The sequence below is a fragment of the Triticum dicoccoides genome, chromosome 2A (assembly GCF_002162155.2).
Source record: "Triticum dicoccoides isolate Atlit2015 ecotype Zavitan chromosome 2A, WEW_v2.0, whole genome shotgun sequence".
Lineage (NCBI taxonomy): Eukaryota > Viridiplantae > Streptophyta > Magnoliopsida > Poales > Poaceae > Triticum > Triticum dicoccoides.
The window spans coordinates 770,990,045-771,008,592 of record NC_041382.1 but is presented as its reverse complement, the minus strand read 5'-3'; the positions used below and the strand labels follow the sequence as shown (position 1 = coordinate 771,008,592).

At 42.5% G+C, this 18,548-nt stretch overlaps 2 protein-coding genes across 2 annotated transcripts; one reads left to right on the top strand and one right to left on the bottom strand.

Moving 5' to 3' along the window:
* Positions 1 to 1,028: 1,028 nt before the first annotated feature.
* Positions 1,029 to 3,824, bottom strand: LOC119357172 (phosphomannomutase). Its single transcript, XM_037624157.1, has 10 exons — positions 3,413 to 3,824; positions 3,222 to 3,288; positions 3,014 to 3,090; positions 2,897 to 2,932; positions 2,748 to 2,803; positions 2,571 to 2,670; positions 2,377 to 2,472; positions 2,213 to 2,302; positions 1,953 to 2,004; positions 1,029 to 1,359 (listed from the first exon to the last, which is right to left on the bottom strand). Exons 1-10 carry the CDS (start codon positions 3,530 to 3,532, stop codon positions 1,304 to 1,306), a joined length of 750 nt encoding a protein of 249 aa, XP_037480054.1. The 5' UTR covers positions 3,533 to 3,824; the 3' UTR covers positions 1,029 to 1,303.
* A 3,107-nt stretch (positions 3,825 to 6,931) lies between these two features.
* Positions 6,932 to 12,330, top strand: LOC119352437. The gene is made up of 9 exons (XM_037619071.1): positions 6,932 to 7,185; positions 7,836 to 7,885; positions 9,491 to 9,569; positions 9,675 to 9,797; positions 9,892 to 9,972; positions 10,508 to 10,735; positions 10,838 to 10,933; positions 11,068 to 11,209; positions 11,890 to 12,330. The coding sequence occupies exons 2-9, from the start codon at positions 7,875 to 7,877 to the stop codon at positions 12,033 to 12,035; spliced, it is 906 nt and encodes a 301-aa protein (XP_037474968.1). The 5' UTR covers positions 6,932 to 7,185; positions 7,836 to 7,874; the 3' UTR covers positions 12,036 to 12,330.
* Positions 12,331 to 18,548: the final 6,218 nt, after the last annotated feature.

The following is an 18,548-nucleotide window of genomic DNA, read 5'->3' as shown; positions in this document are numbered from 1 at the left end:
GGATCGGGCTAGCTGGCGTCGGCGTCTCCGCGACACCTGACAGGGGAGAGGGCGGCGAGCCGGCGAGCGGAAGGAGGGCGGCCGATCGGCGACGTCTGGCAGGGGAGCGGCGCTGGCTGCGGCGCCGCCTCGCTTCTCTCTCTGACGCAGGAGAGGAACGGTTTCCTTTTTCTTTCTTTCAGCGACACGAGAGGAAGTGACGGGAGCGGCCTTGCTGGGCTCAGGCCATGCTGCCGTTTTTGGGCCACAAATCTGTAAAATATGACACGAACATTTTTTTGAATTTGCTAACTCACACAATTCTGGGAACAACAATTTTTGAATTGATGAACTTTCTGAATTCGCGATTTTTTTTCAAAATTTATAATTTTTTCAAAACCCGTGATGATTTTTGAAATTCACGAATGCTTTTTAGTTCAAGAACTTTCTCAATTTTGTGAACAAGTTTTGAATACACGAACATATTTCAATTTCACAGACATTCTTTAAATCCGTGTACATTTTCAAATTCATTAAAAATTGAATTCATAAACTTTCTCAATTTTTTTGAACAATTTTTGAACTCGCAAACATATTATCGAATTCGTGAACAATTTTTTGTAGTGACAAGCATTTTTTCAATAAATATTTTGGATCCGTGACAATTTTTTGAATTTATCAACATTTTCTACACTTGTATTTTTTATTTCTTCAAAATTTTCTACACTTATGTTTTTGAATTCATGAATAGTTTTGCGAATTAATAAATATTTTTAAATTCAAATAAAACCTACTAGCATTGAAAGACGGTATGCAGAAAAACCAAAATAAAATGTCGGCTTGCTGGGATACTTTTCCGAATTAATGAACATTTTTTTGTGAATCAGTCTCTGTAAATTCTTAAGTTTGCACTTGAGTCAATAAACCAACCCAAGAGTTTGTTTCCTCTTGCCTTTGCTTTTGAACTATGCAACTCCGTTTGATAATCAATAGAATGCGCGAGAAGACTTTCCTAGGAAAACATGTAGGCCTTACGCACCACACCAATCAACGAAAAATGGGCTGAGCAGGAAATATCTTAGATCAAACATGCCCTCATACAATTGCGCCCAATGCGCGTATACAAAATCCGCTGCTTGTGAATGTATGTATACCAATACAGTTCTGTTTACAACAACAATAGTGATAAGCTACTCCCAACGGGGAGGAACACAAAAAATGTACTGAGTTCAAAGGGAGATCTATAGAGGAATTATTTCGAGACGGCAAGTGTTCGAGGGGTGCAGGTGAACAAATGAATGTAAACGGCACGGTAGTCTGGCGATCACTCCGACAGGAAGATGGATTTGCACTGCTGCACAGTGTCATTGGGGCTGGTAACTGCACATGTAAACGGTCTGTCAGCACCAAATCCCGATAAATAAATCATGGGTGGGACTCGGCTAAAAAACTGGGCCAGACACCAGCTCTAGTCTCGCTAACAAAGCGGAGTAACAGAGTAATGTTTTGCAACTAAATTACAATGGGAGCTGTGTAATGTTTCTGAAGGGCTATTGATGCCCTATTATTTACTCGGTTACAGCCCGAGGTGCACTCTTCAGGGACGAATATGACTTGAAAAGGTGCTACTCCGGATGATTAGATATGATGGTGAAAAGGTAGTTTCTGACAGCCACTACAGCTCGATCATCAACAATTCAGAGTGGTTAGATATTAATGATACTGCCCCTCATGGTTGAGCACAATGCCAAATATGGAATCAGTTGGCAACTAATAATATCGTTTGCTACAAAGAGGTTCTCTCTGTCTCTCCTGTTTACTTATTAACCAACCCTTCAAGAAATCTCCTGTTAAGCTATGATATTTTTTACAATGCAAAATTGCTCGTTCAGGGATGTCCTCTATATAAATATAAATGCCTCCTAGATTTCATAACCATCAGAAGAATAGCTTTTAACATACAACGAGCATACCTGTATGACCAACTGTTCTGTCAGATTCAAATATCTCATGATCATTGCCACCCTATTAAATATAATCAGAGGAAAAACGAATGTCAGTTTCAGTTTGTAGTATACAGTACAGCTAAGTTTGTACTGTAGTAATTAAATGGGATGTCGTTAACAGTGGCTTGAAAAGTTTATCAAACAACATCTTGTGTGCACAAAGGTACTTCAAAAAAAGAAAAGGAGATTTCTTTACTTGGAAGCACTGCACAACTAAAGTATCTTACCTTGTAGGTTTTGTCCCCAAAGAAATGGATTTCTTTGAATTCTTCCAGATATCTCAAGCAGTAGGTTTTGTCCCAGCCTTGTGGGAATACCTGAATTCAGTGATGCAGTAGTAAATACCAAACTGAAGATTTCTAGCAGATTTTTATGAGTTCAGAACACTTACATCAAAACTGATCTGCCCTCCAATAGAAAAAGTCAGGTTCAGGTGTGCAAACTTTTCACGAAGCACTGACACCATTTTAGGCCGAACGTTATGTACCTAAACAAAACGAGTCGGTTCAGTTTCATGTTTTTCTAATAGCTATCCCCCCTTTCTGATTATTGACTAACTACTTGTTCTTATAAGACAATCTGTACCTTATCATACTTCTCAAAATCATCACGTTCTTCTTGACTACAGTTCCTCCCTATAGGCGACACATTGATCATTCCACTCCTGAACTCTATGAATGTACCCCTGTGGAAACATTTACTTTACCCGGTCAGTAAAGGGCAAGCGTCCGAGGGAATTCTCGAACAGGATTCCGCACTGACCTTTTAATTGGGATATCCAAATCCGCGATGTAATGAAGAGTGAAGTTAATGAATTCCTGCAAAGAACACATAAACATCACTACCAAGGCCTCAAAACTCATCTTCAACAGCAGTACAAGAAAAAAAAACGTCACACAACACAGGCTCACCTTAAGCTGGTCATCTCCAAGATACGTTTTCAAGCTCTGCAGAGTGAAGAACACCAGGCAAAATTCAGTTGTACATCTGTGCTAAAACAGCGCGCATTATGCGGCGTGGGCACTTACTTGCGTCCCGATGAGCTTGCCGTCCTTGTGCGCGACCAGGCCGTTCTCGGAGAAGACGTAGTCATAGTCGGTGATGACTGCAGTGGGGAGAACAAATATCAAGCTCAGTCTTGCAGTTACAGTTACAGACAAGGTGAGTAAAGAGTGCGGTTAGGGGGGACTCTGAATCCAAGCAGAGTGTCCTGCTGAATCCAAGCAGGGCGGGTACCTGATTTGCCGAGCTGCTCGGAGATCTTGACCAGATCGGATCCCCCCACCACGCCGACGGTCACATTCTGCTCCCAGGAAGAAAACCAGAGTGCCACAACCCAGACATACAGTGAGCAATCTCGCCTGAGAATTGTACGGAAAAGAAACTGAAACGAGAGAACGACAGACAGGGTCACATTCGGGCCTCACCTCGCGCAGGCGCTTCATGAACTCGAGCATCTCCGGCGTCACCTCCTTGCGGGGCGCGGTGAGGGTGCCGTCGACGTCGAAGAGCGCGAGCACACCGGCGTCCTTCCTCGCCGCCGCCATCTTCCTCCTGCTGCTGAGGCTGCTACGAGGAAGAAGAAGGGACGGGGCGCAGCTCCTCGCGGCGGCCGCGTGATATAGCGCCCCCGGGGTGGTCGCCGGGAGGAGGAGGTGGAGGATGCGTGCGGCGGAGAAAGAAGTCAGCTTTGCGGCGCGGATCCAGATGCGCCGGGGCTGCTCCTCTATCTCTTCTCGCTCCCCCCACGAGGCCACGAGGCGGCGACGGCGACGACGGGGATGACGTCGGCCCACGCGGGTCGGCGCGGGCCGACGACCGGGCGCCACGTCAGCCGCCTCGACGTGCTTCCGGCGACGTGGCGGTCGCGGAGTGGCGCACTGCGCGCAGAGTTCGTATCCACACCCCCCACGTAGGAGACACGCTGGGGCTAAAATCACTATGGACTTTTTTTACCGCACACATTATATTAATTGAATTATTAATTAATACTCTCTCAGTAAAGAAATACTGAACTAAACGCTCTTATATTACTTTACAGAGGGATACTAAAAAACAGGATACAACTGCATATAAAACTAGCAGAAAGACGAAAACATGACAAATGTTCACGAAACATTGCAGAGCGAACCGCACATAGAAAACATTACAAATAGGTCCTTTGAGCATCCTCGCGGTCAAACACAATGTGGTAGCCCGCATGTGAAAAAATGTGTTAGCCAACTCCAACCGGGCAGATCGTTTCCGACCAGTTTCGTTGGATGCATAACGAACATAGCCGGCTGGACATCCCTCTGCATAGACCCAGACAAGCGCCAGAAGACCCAGACAAGCACAAACGGCTGGACATCCCTCTGCATAGCCGGCTGGGTGCACCAGGCGAGTGCGCATGTCTAGCTCGCGGAGAACAATGCTTGCACGGACGAACCAACACCCATAGAGCTACCCGGCATGGATTGCCCAGGTACGCATCTTGGATGCCTAGCCCCATGTACGAGCCGTCTAAGACGGACACAACATACGGCCAGTGGAGCGATCGCAACGCATGAACCGCTTGTCGTGACCGGACGAGCCTGGTGTGGGGCGTACACACCGACAGGCGGGCTCGGCCAGGCTCTGGCATGTAGGCTTGTGCACGCCCAATGCCACCCAGCAAGGTCGCTCGATCTTCAACTTCTACACGCCCATGTTGTAGATAAATCAAAACAAGGTCAACATGGATACACGGCCAAGGTCATAGAAGGTTACAATTTCATCCAAGAGTTTTCGGCCGATAAAATTGATCTAGTCTTCAATGAGGTGATCCATGTGAATATCTTCTCTGTCAGCGCAGTCTCCCCAGAGTTAATAAGGCTTTGGGTACTTCAAGGAGCTTCACATCGCCTACTCCAGCATCGTAAAGTGTCCTTACTCGATCTTTTTACATGCACTGCCACAACCTGGAAACCGGAAATAGTAGGAGCTCATCTTGGACTACTGTTCCCGTGCATGCTTGTGAATCATCCATGTAAGGACACCTTACTAGTGCCATATTGTGACAAGTAAGTCGTTAACATTCACTCATTTATTTTGAAACATATAAATGACCTTCTGGTTTCACCTCATCAATGCCAATTTCTTCTTTTTTTACGCAGCGACCGATATTGGATCGTAATCACGCTACTACCGACGCAGGGCTTGGCTTGTTTTTTCGATTCGACGAGACACCCTAAAAAGCAATGGACCAGATTGAAGAAGGTTCTAAATGATGCTCTAGCCAAGTGTAAGAACTACAACGAGACGATAACAAAGCGTTCCGAAATTAAGTTCTTCACTAGCGCTTGTTGCTATAGAAAACCAAATGTCAAATCCTCTCATAGGTCTTGCTATTGTGCCATGGCCATCATATACGACTTTTTGAAGAAAAGCAAATATTTGCAAAAACATAGCCAGATCGTCAAGTGGTCCGAATAGATGGAGAGGGACATAGACATAGGGGAATTATTAACAGAGTATGAGCGCATCCAAAAGGTGTTGGCCAAAATCATTAACAAAGAGGTTCTAAATGAGGACGGAGAGCATAATTGGTTCGCTGCCAAAAGTTGGCATGACAATATTTGGCAAATGTCAAATGTTGGCTACCAACTTTTCTTGTCAATCTCACAAAAAGTTGCCAAATTTTGGTGACTTTTGATTTTGCCAAATGTTGGCTTGCCAAATATTGGCAATGCAGAATGTTGGCATCAAACCAATTATGCTTGGAAAGTTCCACTACGAGCCAGAGCGAGATGAGAAATGACTTCACCGAGTCGAAGACATATTGCGGTCATCGATTGCGAGCGAATAGTCAAGTTGATACATACACCTCTTCAAAACAGCGTGATTCGTTGTTCATTATATGAGTTGAGACATGCATGTTTTTATTTGTTGCCCTGCACTTCTTATACTATATGTTTGCTCCATTAATGCTCTTAATTATTGTATCACCATTGTAATATGATTGTTTGAATGCTAAGACAATATTCTATATATGTAATGCAATGGGATGATCAAGTGCAAATTATTGCAACAATGCCATTAAAATGCTGCCACGACAGCAGAATAACGCTGTCGCGACAGCAATTCTTCTATATGCCTAGATCACTACCAGTAGCGAGTGGCAAAGGTGCATGCCAATGCTGCTACGCACGGCAGTGGCGAGCAGAGACCAATGCATCACTTGGTAGCTACAATAGTCGTGGCGGGCGGTACAACCCACCCGCCACTACAGTAGTGCAACCAGTGGCAGGCCCTCGCCCGCCATTGATGCCATCTTAGCAGTGGCGGGAGGTCCGTAGCGGGCACCCCTGAGAGCCTTACCTGCCACTGCTAGGCATTCCTGCAGTAGTGACTTGGTGTTGGCACCGTCTGTCTGCACCGAGGGAGTGGAAATGAATACATCTGCTTCTACTCAAGGCGATGACTAAAGACGTAGAAATGGGTGAACAATCATATTTTATTAGGCTTATCTAAGAAACGAAAATGAATTTCAACATCTAGGTGGCAATACTCGACCGCCAATATGGAGTTTATCGGTTTGAGTCATGGAAAGAAAAACAAGAGAAGAAAAGAAGAAAATGGAAGAAAGAAAAGAAAATAAATAAATAAAAGGAAGGAAAAGCAAAGTAAAGAAAGAAAGAAAGAAACTCAGAAAGAAAGAAAAGAGGAGACTAAAGATAGGAAAAGAAAGAAAAAGGAAAGAAAAGCAAAGCAAAGAAAGAAGGAAAAGAAAGAGAACAAAAGAAATAAAAGGAAAAAAAGAAAAGAAATAAAAGGAATTTTCCCATAGCGTTTCTACTTGGCCACTAAGCAAACATTTGGGCCCGCGACTTGGCCCAAACTCCAGCCACACCCATTTCATCCTCAAATTTTGAACCCGCCGCATATAACCCTAGCTCCCCTTTATACCTTGCCTCCTCCTCCGCCGCCGCCGCCCCGACCTTACCTTCCATCACCGCCTCCAATTCTCAACCCTGCCAACCATCGGCCCCTCCTTCCCTCGGCGCACCTCCTCTCCCCTTATCCTCCTATCTTCGGCCCATCCGAGCTTCCTCGCCAAAGCCTTCCAAGATCCTCCCACCTCCCTCGACACGTCCTCCCCGTCGCCGAGCTCCACCGCCGTTTGAGATCCGCCTTCCACCCTGGTTCCACCTGCCACTCTCACCGTCGTCACTGCCCCAAGGTAAGCCGCCATTTTTATTTCAATTTTTTAATGCCTTTTGTGATTTGTGATGGTGATGAATGGTTGTATGGTAGTGACGTACATCATATATGTGAAGTGGTTGCATTTTTTTTGCTTGGTTGCAAATTTTCATGTTCGTATGAAATGTGAATTCATAAATGAGAAGAGAGATGAGGGAAAAGAGAAGAGATAAAAGGGAGGAGAGAAGAGAGAAAAGGGAAGAGGAAATAGGGAGGAGAGAATAAATATAAGAAGAGAGATTGAGATTTGCTATGCAAATTTTGTATATGTCAAAACTGCATATGCCATTGCTAATTTTGCTATGTCAAGAAACATTGTATGACATTGCAATTGTTTCCTATTGCTATTTTTTATATGTAAAGAGACATGGTATGACATTACAAAATTGTCTTGTAAATAAAATTTTAGTGTACAATTTTGATATGTAAGTGTTTACGTGTGTATGTGTGAGTTATGAAAAATGAGTTGTTTGGCTAAAAACCACCGTGTGTGTGTGTGTGTGTGTGTGTGTGTGTGGTTCAAAACAGTTTCTGTTTAAGTGTGATCTTTTTCTTGTATGACATGTCAAATTTTGTTGCAATGTAAAACCTTTGTGGTGGTGAATCTTTAGGGATTGATCTTTCTTGTAGGCCTTTCAACAGGAGAGACACCGGTCTTTGTCCCCGGCCATGCTTCAAGGGTAATATCTCTATTCATGTGTATGTTCATTTATTTTTTACATCACCTAGTCAAGTAACATAGATGTATCCCATTTCTTGGGAGTTATATCATAAATATGCAAGTCTTCGCATATTTATTAAAATACCCTTTCAAATTGTTTATGATTTTTGGATAACGAGGATGTATAGATTGTGCTTGTTTCCATGATCTCCTCCATTCCAAGACAAAGTTTCAATAGCATCCCCCTGTTGTTATCAGAATACTCATTCTCTTGTCTTGTAGTCAAGATGTGTACACTACTACAATGCTGCTAAATCAGCCAAATGGTTATTCAGTGCGTCCGCTTCAGTGATCACAACCCGCATCACTAGCCAGCCAAAAACTGGTCTGTGTTGACTCACAACTGATGGCTGGAGCATTAGTAATGTAATTTAGAGGACATCATCACTAACCAGTACTTCACAATTGACCGGTCAGTGATATCTTTAGAAAAATACCCCAAAAATAGCAGAATCTCAATTCAAATACGAATAGTTGAGCCACATATACACATGCTTGTAATCAAACATAGAACTAGGAAGACTATATGAAGCACAACAAGAACATCACTAACATACAAATCAAACTCGAACATTATGAAGCGTGTCAAACAAAAATATCACTAAGTCGTAAACTAACTCGCAATGTGCTCTACATCACCGTCGATGCATGTGACCATCAGTTACCCATGCCTCCACACGATCTAAAAGGTTCATACAACCATGTAAACCTCTAATCATCAACTTCAAAATTGAAATGATGAACAATAGAGAATAGAATGTTATTCAATAGAAAGTTAAATAACCAAGTTAAAATGAATGAATTGTGTGCACATGTTGACATTGTGTAAAACCAAATGAACATACAAGTGATATGGCTGTTACAATTTATAAGTTTGATAGAACATACTCCCTCCGTCCGAAAAAACTAAAAAACTTGTCCCTCAAATGGATGTATCTAGCACCAAGTTAGTGCTAGATACATCCATTTGAGGAACCAGCTTGGGACAAGTTTTTTCGGACGGAGGGAGTACAAGTGACATGATTGTTTATTTTACAAAATTTGACAAGGGTCAAAAGATTGTCATATTGCATCGTCTCTAGAGGTCGCATACGTACATTGAATTAAGATGAAAAAAACGAAGTTGTTCAATTTGGTGAGGAGAACAACTTTCTTGTTGGGCAATTTTTCTTTTAAATCCATCTTGAGGGCCGAATAAGCGACGCCATACACCAGACTAATGTTTTGTGCCTCAACAATGTTGTATTCTAACTTTGGAGGTATGCGATTGTATGGAATCAGGCGATTGTATTCTAACTTCGGAGGTTGCATATCACCTCGGATGGAGATGGCCTATAAACTAATGTTTTGTGCCTCAACAATGTTGACAACTTTCATGTATTGATCAACCCTTCATAAATGGACCTTAGGTTTCACCAATGATATATTGTGTGTGTGTGTGTGTGTGTGAGAGAGAGAGAGAGAGAGAGAGAGAGAGAGATAGATAGATAGATAGATAGATAGATAGATAGAGAGAGAGAGAGAGGGATACTAACTGAGATATGCCCATGGTAATGTCCGACAGAGAAAAGCGAGGAGAGAGGTTGATGGCTGCCGAGAAACCCATCATCAAGGCACATCACCTTGGCAATGGCAACATCGAGGTGCGTCTCTTTTCTCCCATGTTGTTTTGTTCAGGTCTACTTTGTTTCCAGGTTAGTATGATCAACATATACCGAATGACCTCTTCGTTCTTGCACGCTTTGTAGTACTACACATCTCCTATTACGAGCATGATGTCCATGATGAAGAACAAGGTCACGCAATACCGCAGGTTCAAGAAGTGCGTGATCAGGGGGAGGTCAACGTGTGGTGATGTGAAGACACTACAGGTGAGCGATGAATTATGTGTGATACAGACTTACATAGATGTTGTTGATGGTGTTGAGATCTGAGGTGTGAACCACGGTTGTGTTATATGTTCAGGGCAACTATAGCTGGATCCCGGAGGGTTGGGCAATGGAGATAAGGGCTGAAGGGGAGGGGGTGAACAAAAAAATATTCAAGGTATGTAAAACAAAAAAAAATGCACTTGTTTAATAAGTTTCCAGCAGGTGGTGAATAGCTTGATTATGTGGCTAGCCTTGGCAAACTATATTGTTTGGACACTTTTTGCAACAGAAAATGTCTGACATTTCATATTTCATTGTGTAGAGCCTTATTTATACATTCATCCAAGATGTACTCCCTCCGTTCCACAATACATGCCTTCCCTTTGTCAAAATATAGATGTATCTAGACATGTTTTAGTATATATGTACATTCATTTTTGGACAAATGGAAGCCAAGTATTTTGGAACGGAGTAGTAATGATTACAACCACGACAACGACATTGCACAAATACACCTCTTTTCTTTTTCTAAAAAATGATTTGGAATAGATGGATCATTGTATTTAGTTATATATGTGTGTGAGAAATTAAATGGCTAGATAATATAACATATATTTTTATCTTGGAATGCACCATTAGTCAGATGAGAACCAAGCAAAGATACTTGTTCATCTAAGCAACTCACTAAACTTGAACATACCCTCATGCAGTTCTTCGTCCATAAGTCCTCCGGGGTGCGATTTACAAACAAAGATGATGTAGAGGCCTTTGAAAAAATAGTACGAGTGCCAAAGATGCCACTGCCATCCAAAGAAGATGGGTCTAAACAAGATGTGTCTAAAAAAGACGTGCTGCTCTTTGAAGAACCAATAAAAAAGAGGAAGACCCCCAGAGCCTGCAAAGACGCAGTAGAGTGCGACACGAGCTCTCAGGATAACGTATGTACATCTCTACATAGCACCACATACATACATACTTCTAGGGTGATCTTAATGCTATAAATTCTCAAGACTGCTAACATTCAGTCTTATGTATTATAGATGATTGCACAGCTTGACTTCTATACTGAGCGTTTGTCCGCTGGATGGGTGAAGGAAACCTACTTCAGACCAGACGACAAAAAAAAGAAAGACACGGTATATCTAAACATGTCATATTGGCCTATTTTTTTGTTAAATATGCATGCAAATTGCAAACACACGCTGTGCTTATCCATTTTTTTTTCATTGGTTTCAGTTTTCTATTCTTTAATCCTTTTGGTCTTCTGCAGTATTTTACCGACCCTTCCAGTTCTGAGTATCTCGTGTTCCGTACGAAGAAGGATGCAACGAAATACTTCTGGACTGGAGAACGTCCTAAAGATTCCTGGAAACCGACACAGAGTGTCACCAAGAAGTACAAAGACTTGCTTGGTAATTGTTGCTCCTGTTTTTTCACAACTCGTTGAGATGTACTCCCTCCGTAAAGAAATATAAGAACGTTTAGATCACTTACAGAGGGAATACTGTTCTCGCCAAAGTTTCATATAATGAGAGGAGATATCTAGTGGGTTCTCTTATCTTTTTTACGGTGCTTCCATGCAAACCTACATTTCTGAATTTTCTGACAAAGTTGAGACAAGATGTGTCTAAAGTTCCCACATAATTTAATTTCAAAACTTGATACATATATAAATAAACAAAAAAATGATATGAATAGTTACAAGCATCAAATATTCACAACAAATAACTGTGTACTTTTATCTTTCTTTCTGTTCTTGAGTTGTGAATCAAATTTGGTCTTCAAATTATGTATCATGGCTGTTGCACCATGTCTCAAGGTTGTCTTTTTTACATACAAAAAATTTCTTTTAGATTGTGCGTTTGTTCTTAGTAGATAGTGGAGAAATACCGTCAACGAGGAAGCATCAGGAAAAAATTGATGATTTTTTGGGAGCACGTATAGGACGTGCACTCAGGCACTAATAAGCTCATAGCTCATCCTTCTTTTTACAAAATTGCTTCCATTTCATTATTCTTTCCCCTCTTTTTTTTGGCGGGGGATTTCATTATTCTTTCCATCCTACCTATTAATTTGACTCTTTTTTTTACAGTTACAGTTGCAGATGAAAAAGACTTAGACGGTCAACATGAGCCCAAGCAAAAGAAGCCTAAGACTACAAGCACCGAAGCCGACGAGGCAATGACCTGCTCACAGGCTGGGCTGCTAGGAATCAATCAAGGCCAAGAGAAAAATTGAAGAAAATCAGTGAACAAAACTAGAGTGATCAATGGCAGCATTTTTCCCGCTTAAACAAAAAGAAAAAGGAACACTGTCGTTGCGAAGCTATTTCCACCTTGTGTTGTGAACTTAATTATATGGTGGGTTTGTCGTGAAACTTGCAACCAAAGGTGACAGTCGTAGGAGGTTTTCGTCCCATTGTCCGACTCCGAGTATGGGATTGGACCTCCTCGGTGTGTTGAACCTTGTTTGCTTTTTTTCTATTTTTGCTTTTGTGTTTTACCTCCTGAGAACTTAGCCTTGCCGTGGAACAGAATGATTTTGTGAATTGTTTAATTGGTGCCGAAATATATTTGGATTTTCTCTGATTTTACTCGTTTCCTGAACTGTAATCGTCTATACGGCATTACATGGCTCTGGTTCTGGCAGACAGGTAGGTTTTAACAACGAAACATCATAAGCATTTAGGCATTAAGGAGCTCAAGCTGTCGATCAAAAGGAATTGTGTGTGTATTTATCTTTATCTTTACCGAATAATAAAGGGCGGAAGCTTTCATAGTTCTCCATACGTCACCCTTTTATATTCGTTAATTTTACGTTAATCATAAAGATTGATGACCGAGATTTAAAAGTAGATCTATGTAATAGATTGAGAAAAAACTCCACATCTCCTCTTGCAATACGAGAAGAAAACCGAAAACAAAAGCGTGCGTGCGTGCACACATGCACAGATACGTTTCATGTACGGTTTGGTTCACGTCTCATGCTCGGTTTTTGTGTGCACAAAGATCTGAAAAATCTAACCCATAGAGCAAACCAGCCAACAAAATCTCGGCAGCCCACGAAAGACTCCCGACCCAAACCGTATCCCTCTCCCAAGTGCCAACACGCCGCCCAATCGACCCCCGTCCTCCGCGTGCGCTCCAGGCGCTGCAGGCCAAGGCCGGCATCGTCGTCTCCTCCATGCTCACCTCATAGACTCCAAGCGGATCTCCGCCAAGTTTCCGTCCATCGTGCAGCCCTGGTCCTCACTCTGGCGAGTACTTCCCAGATTCCCCTGCTCGCCTCTCCATCAAGGTTTCGAAGCTTTGGGCAACCTTGGGATCTGGTGCCGGCGGGTCCGAGTCACTCTCTGACCGGAGGCGCAGATCTCCACGCTCCGAGATAAGGTCGCTTCCCTGGAAACCACGTTGGGCATGCAGCGACTGGTCTTTTCCGAGCTAATTGGGTAAACCACCAGGCTCGGACGGACACCATGCCGGCGGCGCACTTCCCAACTTAGTCTTCGTAGGAGACCGACGTTGAGGCGAGCCTCAAGATGTCTGTGGCTTACGGCGCGTTCATGGATGTATTGCACTCCATCAATCCGTGCATTCACAACTTTTCTAGGCCTCGTGTGATGAGTATGAAATGATATAAGAACTTGGAGAAGAAGAGCGAAGACGCTAGCAAGGTTTGGTTTTCAAGGAATGCACATACAAACTAGCTCTGGCAATGATGACTCTAGGTATGGACATAGAGATCATGCTCGGCCAACAGTCAAAAGCTGGGGTTGTACGTAGCTCAGTCTTGGAGAGGTACTCGCCACTTTGCTTGATTGATTGAAGATTGACTGTCTTTCATTATTATATATAGTCTTACTTAAATCTCGTTGTTTCAAACAGTCAAATATAACTTTATGGTGTCGCATGGTTCGCCGGGGCGGCGCCCAGCCGGACCATGTTGGTATGACGCAGTGAGACGGGGATCAGCAGCGCGGTGGGGGCGTTTTCCTGCATTCGTGCTGAGACTGAAGGAGCAGACTGGGAGCGATGAGTACCTGTTGCACTAGCTATTGGAGGGCTGCCACCAAGACCTTAAAAGTATTGCCTTTTGAAAGCATAGCATTTTGTTTTCAAGAATAGTGATTTTATCCTGTAAAAATAAACAAATTATTTGCACCATGGAAACTTATAGCATGCTATAGTGGCGTTTTTTTTCTTGTGAGAACATTTTATATTTCTCTGAGTATGGAAATTATGGTTTAAACAAAGATTACATTATGTGTACATCTTGGAAGATGCTAATGCATGTTCTTTCTTTTCTCAATGCAGGCCAACTGAGTTGGATTGAGCATCTTGATTGAGAAGGTTGTATATCTGACATATTGCATGATAACACATGTTGTTGCCACATTAATTTCATATAGAATGACAAGCTTATCATACATAACATGTAGACGGTGAAAAAGCAATGACGGAAAAGAGCACCGACATTTTTTGAGCTCACAAAAGACTTATCTTAACGACTAAGTTTTTCTTCCGAAATTACTACACATGCAGTACTTTTATTCTGACGTGAGTGTGACTATGAATCCAATGTTGTATGTATTTTGTTGCTAAGTGTGGATGGTTTGATCTTGAACCTTGTACAAATATCCGATGAAAAAAAATGGTATGTATAGCGTCATTGATTTTCTTGAGTTGTTTAACAACTAGATTAATTCAGTGTTTCCTTCCTGTTCTTCCAGCAAAGCTTTTTGGCAGAACTTGATCTTGAACAGTTTGTGAAGTCCGAGCTTTATTAACATCCCTACCTGCTGGATGGTAAACAATACATCTTTTTGTTTTTCTATAATAAATTTTAATATTTGGTTTACTGTTTATTCAATGCATTTCGATGCATTCTACAAAATTAGGGCATTATTTAAATTAGTTTATTGAGTTAGGGGTATATATTATTAAATAATAATTTGTTCCCGTTGCAACGCACGGGCCATTTTGCTAGTTATTTATATGGATGAGTGTATGTATGTGCGTATGAGTGTCTATGTCTGTACCGTGTTTAAGAAAAAGTAGTTATCAATTTTGTCGGGTGTGATTATGACATACAACACGCCAGCACTATCTTGGTTGTGGATGCGTACTAGCTTTTCAGGCAGATAAAAGTTCCAGCCGCCACAGCACTCCTCCTTGTTTTCCTGGCGACGACGACCATGACGACGACGACACGTCAAGGCCATGTGTGCGTGTGTGATTATCTCTGCCAGAATGAAGGTGAGCGCGATCTTGATCTTGCCGCAGTACTCCTCCTTGACGACCTGGTGCACGCCCGGCGGCAGGATGCACTCCTGTAGCACCGTCTCCAGAGGGATGCTCAGGAAAATGTTCAGTGCATTACATACATGATACATGTCAGTTCAGAACGCTTCGAGGACTATGACACTTCTGGCATCTTGTTCTGATGAGAGTAGAGGCTTGTGTGTGTCTGGTTAGCTACTGAAGAAATCGGAGTCGTCAAGGCCCTTTGCGGAGACAAGCAGGACCTCTAGCTTCATGCATTGAACGAAGGGCACCTGGGGTAGGTGCACCCATTTTTTCCCAAAAAAAAGTAACTGTAAATATGGTCGAAATCACGATTTGTTTTAACAACGAACCTGGCTAAGCATTACACTTGCACTTTTTTTACGAAGAAATGAGTTTTGTGGTATTGTTGACGGAAAAAACAAAATCAACACATATTACTGCTTAGCAAAAACAAAACAAAGTCAACTATCGACCTACATAGCCCATCTTCAGTAAAGGTCGCACACACCGACAATCATCAATGAACTCTTATATAGCATTACCCTCAATGCTTGCTCCTATTTTCTTCGTTGTTACTCGACAAGCCGACCGGTGATAACAGTAATGTTGCCAGTTGCCTCAATTGTTTGACCAATGACTCAGGAAGGCAAGTCTGTGTGCAAGAAGGTTCTGTTATCTCTAGGTATCCTACAAAAAAAAATTTAGATTGAGCTTGAAAATTCCAAAGAATGAAAGGTAAGGCATGCAAACATTCATTTGTGCTCGGCATTACATAGTTTAATGTAACATAGTAATTGTTGGGGAACATAGCATGCAATTTCAAAAATTTCCTACGCTCACACAAGATCTATCTAGAAGATGCATGGCAACAAGAAGGGGAGAGTGTGTCTATGTACCCTTGTAGACCGAAAGCGGAAGCATTTGATAACGCGGTTGATATAGTCGAACTTCTTCTCGTTCTGACCGAGCAAGCACCGAACGTACGACACCGAGTTCTGCACACGTTCAGCTTGATGACGTCCCTCGAACTCTTGATCCAGCAAAGTATCGAGGAAGTAGATGAGTTCCATCAGCACGACGGCGTGGTGACGGTGATGGTGAAGTGATCCGTACAGGGCTTCGCCTAAGGACTACGAAGATATGATCGGAGGCGTAAACTGTGAAGGGGGGCGCCGCACACGGCTAACAATTGTTGGTCTGTGTTCTAGCGGTGCCCTCCCTCATATATATTGGTTGGAGGGGAGGAGAGGCAGCCAAGGGGGCGCCCCAAGTAGGAGGAATCCTACTTGGGGTCCTCCCAATTCGGCCTCCCCCTTTCCTATTCCTATTCGGAGTAGGAAGGAAGAGGGGGAAGGGGGAATCATATTCCCTTTTTCCTTTCCTTCTTCCCCTTTCCTTCTCCAATTTGGCCAGCCCATATGGGATGGGGGAGGCGCACCAGACCCTTTGTGGCTGGTGTGTTTCCCCTCTTGGCCCATAAGGCCCATATCTTTTGCCCGGGGTGTCTGGAACCCCTTCCGGTGACCCGATAAGTACCCGGTGCATCCCGAAACACTTCCGGTGTCCGAATACCATCGTCCTATATATCGATCTTTACCTCTCGACCATTTCAAGACTCCTCGTTATGTCCGTGATCTCATCCGGGACTCCGAACAACATTCGGTCACCGAATCATATAACTCATATAATACAAAATCGTCATCGAACGTTAAGCGTGCGGACCCTACGGGTTCGAGAACTATGTAGATATGACCGAGACACCTCTCCGGTCAATAACCAATAGAGGAACCTAGATGCTCGTATTGATTCCTACATATTCTACGAAGATCTTTATCCGTCAAACCGTTATGACAACATACGTTATTTTCTTTGTCATCGGTATATGTTACTTGACAGAGATTTGATCGTCGGTATCTTCATACCTAGTTCAAGCTCGTTACTAGCAAGTCTCTTTACTCATTCCGTAATGCATCATCCTGCAACTAACTCATTAGTCACATTGCTTGCAAGGCTTATTATGATGTGCATTACCGAGAGGGACCAGAGATACCTCTCCGATACTTGGAGTGACAAATCCTAATCTCAATCTATGCCAACCCAACAAACACCTTCGGATATACCTGTAGAGCATTGTAACATCCCAAATTTTCAATTTGGAATGTTATACAATAGATCATCATTGCATATCATATTTTATTGCATTTTGGTTGATCCAGAAATTTCACGCAACTCAAGGACCCTCGGAGAGAGTTGGGGATTTCGTTATTTTCATATTTGAGTTTTCTCAAATTTTGAAAAATAGGATCATTTGATTTTATTTATTTTATCTTCAATTATTTCTATTATAAAAATATGAGAGAGGGAATAAAATGACTCTCAAAAAATAAAGAAATATTGAGGATTTAATGAAAAAATCAAATAAGATTTTATTTTGGATTTATTTGCTATTTTATTTGAATTTAGGAAAAAATGCGCGTTTTTCAAAATTGCATTTAGGCCCCAAATAAATGTTCATCCTGTGCGGCTTGATTTTAGAAGCCGGGGAAAATTTATTTTGGAATTTTTGAAGTCAGTTTAGTATTCTTTTTTTTCTGAGCGTAATTATTTAAAAAAAAGTCCGAACCGACCTTGGGCCGTGTCCGGCCAGGACTCCGCCTGGCCGGGGCTTTATATAGCGCCGCCCCCAGCCCAAGCCGCGCCCCGCCCTGCAAACCCTAGCCGCCGCTGCCGTCGCCGGAGTTCGCCGCCGACGAGGTCGAGCCGCCCGCCATTTTTTTAGAAAACCGTTGGTTTTCACCGGTTTATTTTCGGGTTTTTTAGATTCGTTTTTAGATAGATCGGTTTTTTTCTCGGTTTAGTTAATTAGCGAGCGTTCGCTCGTTCGTTCGTTTTAAAGAACGCGTTCTTTGTTTAGATCCAGATAACGAACGTTCGTCCATTAATCTGTTCGTCGTTTTCTTTTTCTCGGATTAAATCCGCGATTTTTCTGATCGCGATTTCTGATCCGATTTTCGTTCTAGTATAACTTTTCGCTCGTTTATCAGAATCAGGCGATTCAAGCGCCTAGAGTTTCGTCTCGAAACCCTCTTTCTGTTTAACCAACTCAAACCAGTTTTTGCCTTTGTAAAATTTGACCTAGATCCAGAATAGTAAATGAAGCTTGTTTCTTTTGCCGTTTGTCTTTCGTTGCTTCGTTCGATTTGATTCTTTTTGCCAACCGGAGTTCTTAAGTTGAACTTTCTGGTTAGGTCTCTTATTTGAGTTTTACCTGTGCATTAGTTGAGTACTTATTGTATGCTTGTTTGTTTGCGATCGAGTACCCGGAGTGCGCCGCTTGCTACTTCGAATCGCTAGGTTTTGTGGATCATCAGCAAGGCAAGTAACACTTTGATCATACCCCCTACTACCCAGTTTCTATTGCATTAGATCAAACCTCACACATTGCATGATTAGGATCTAATTAAAT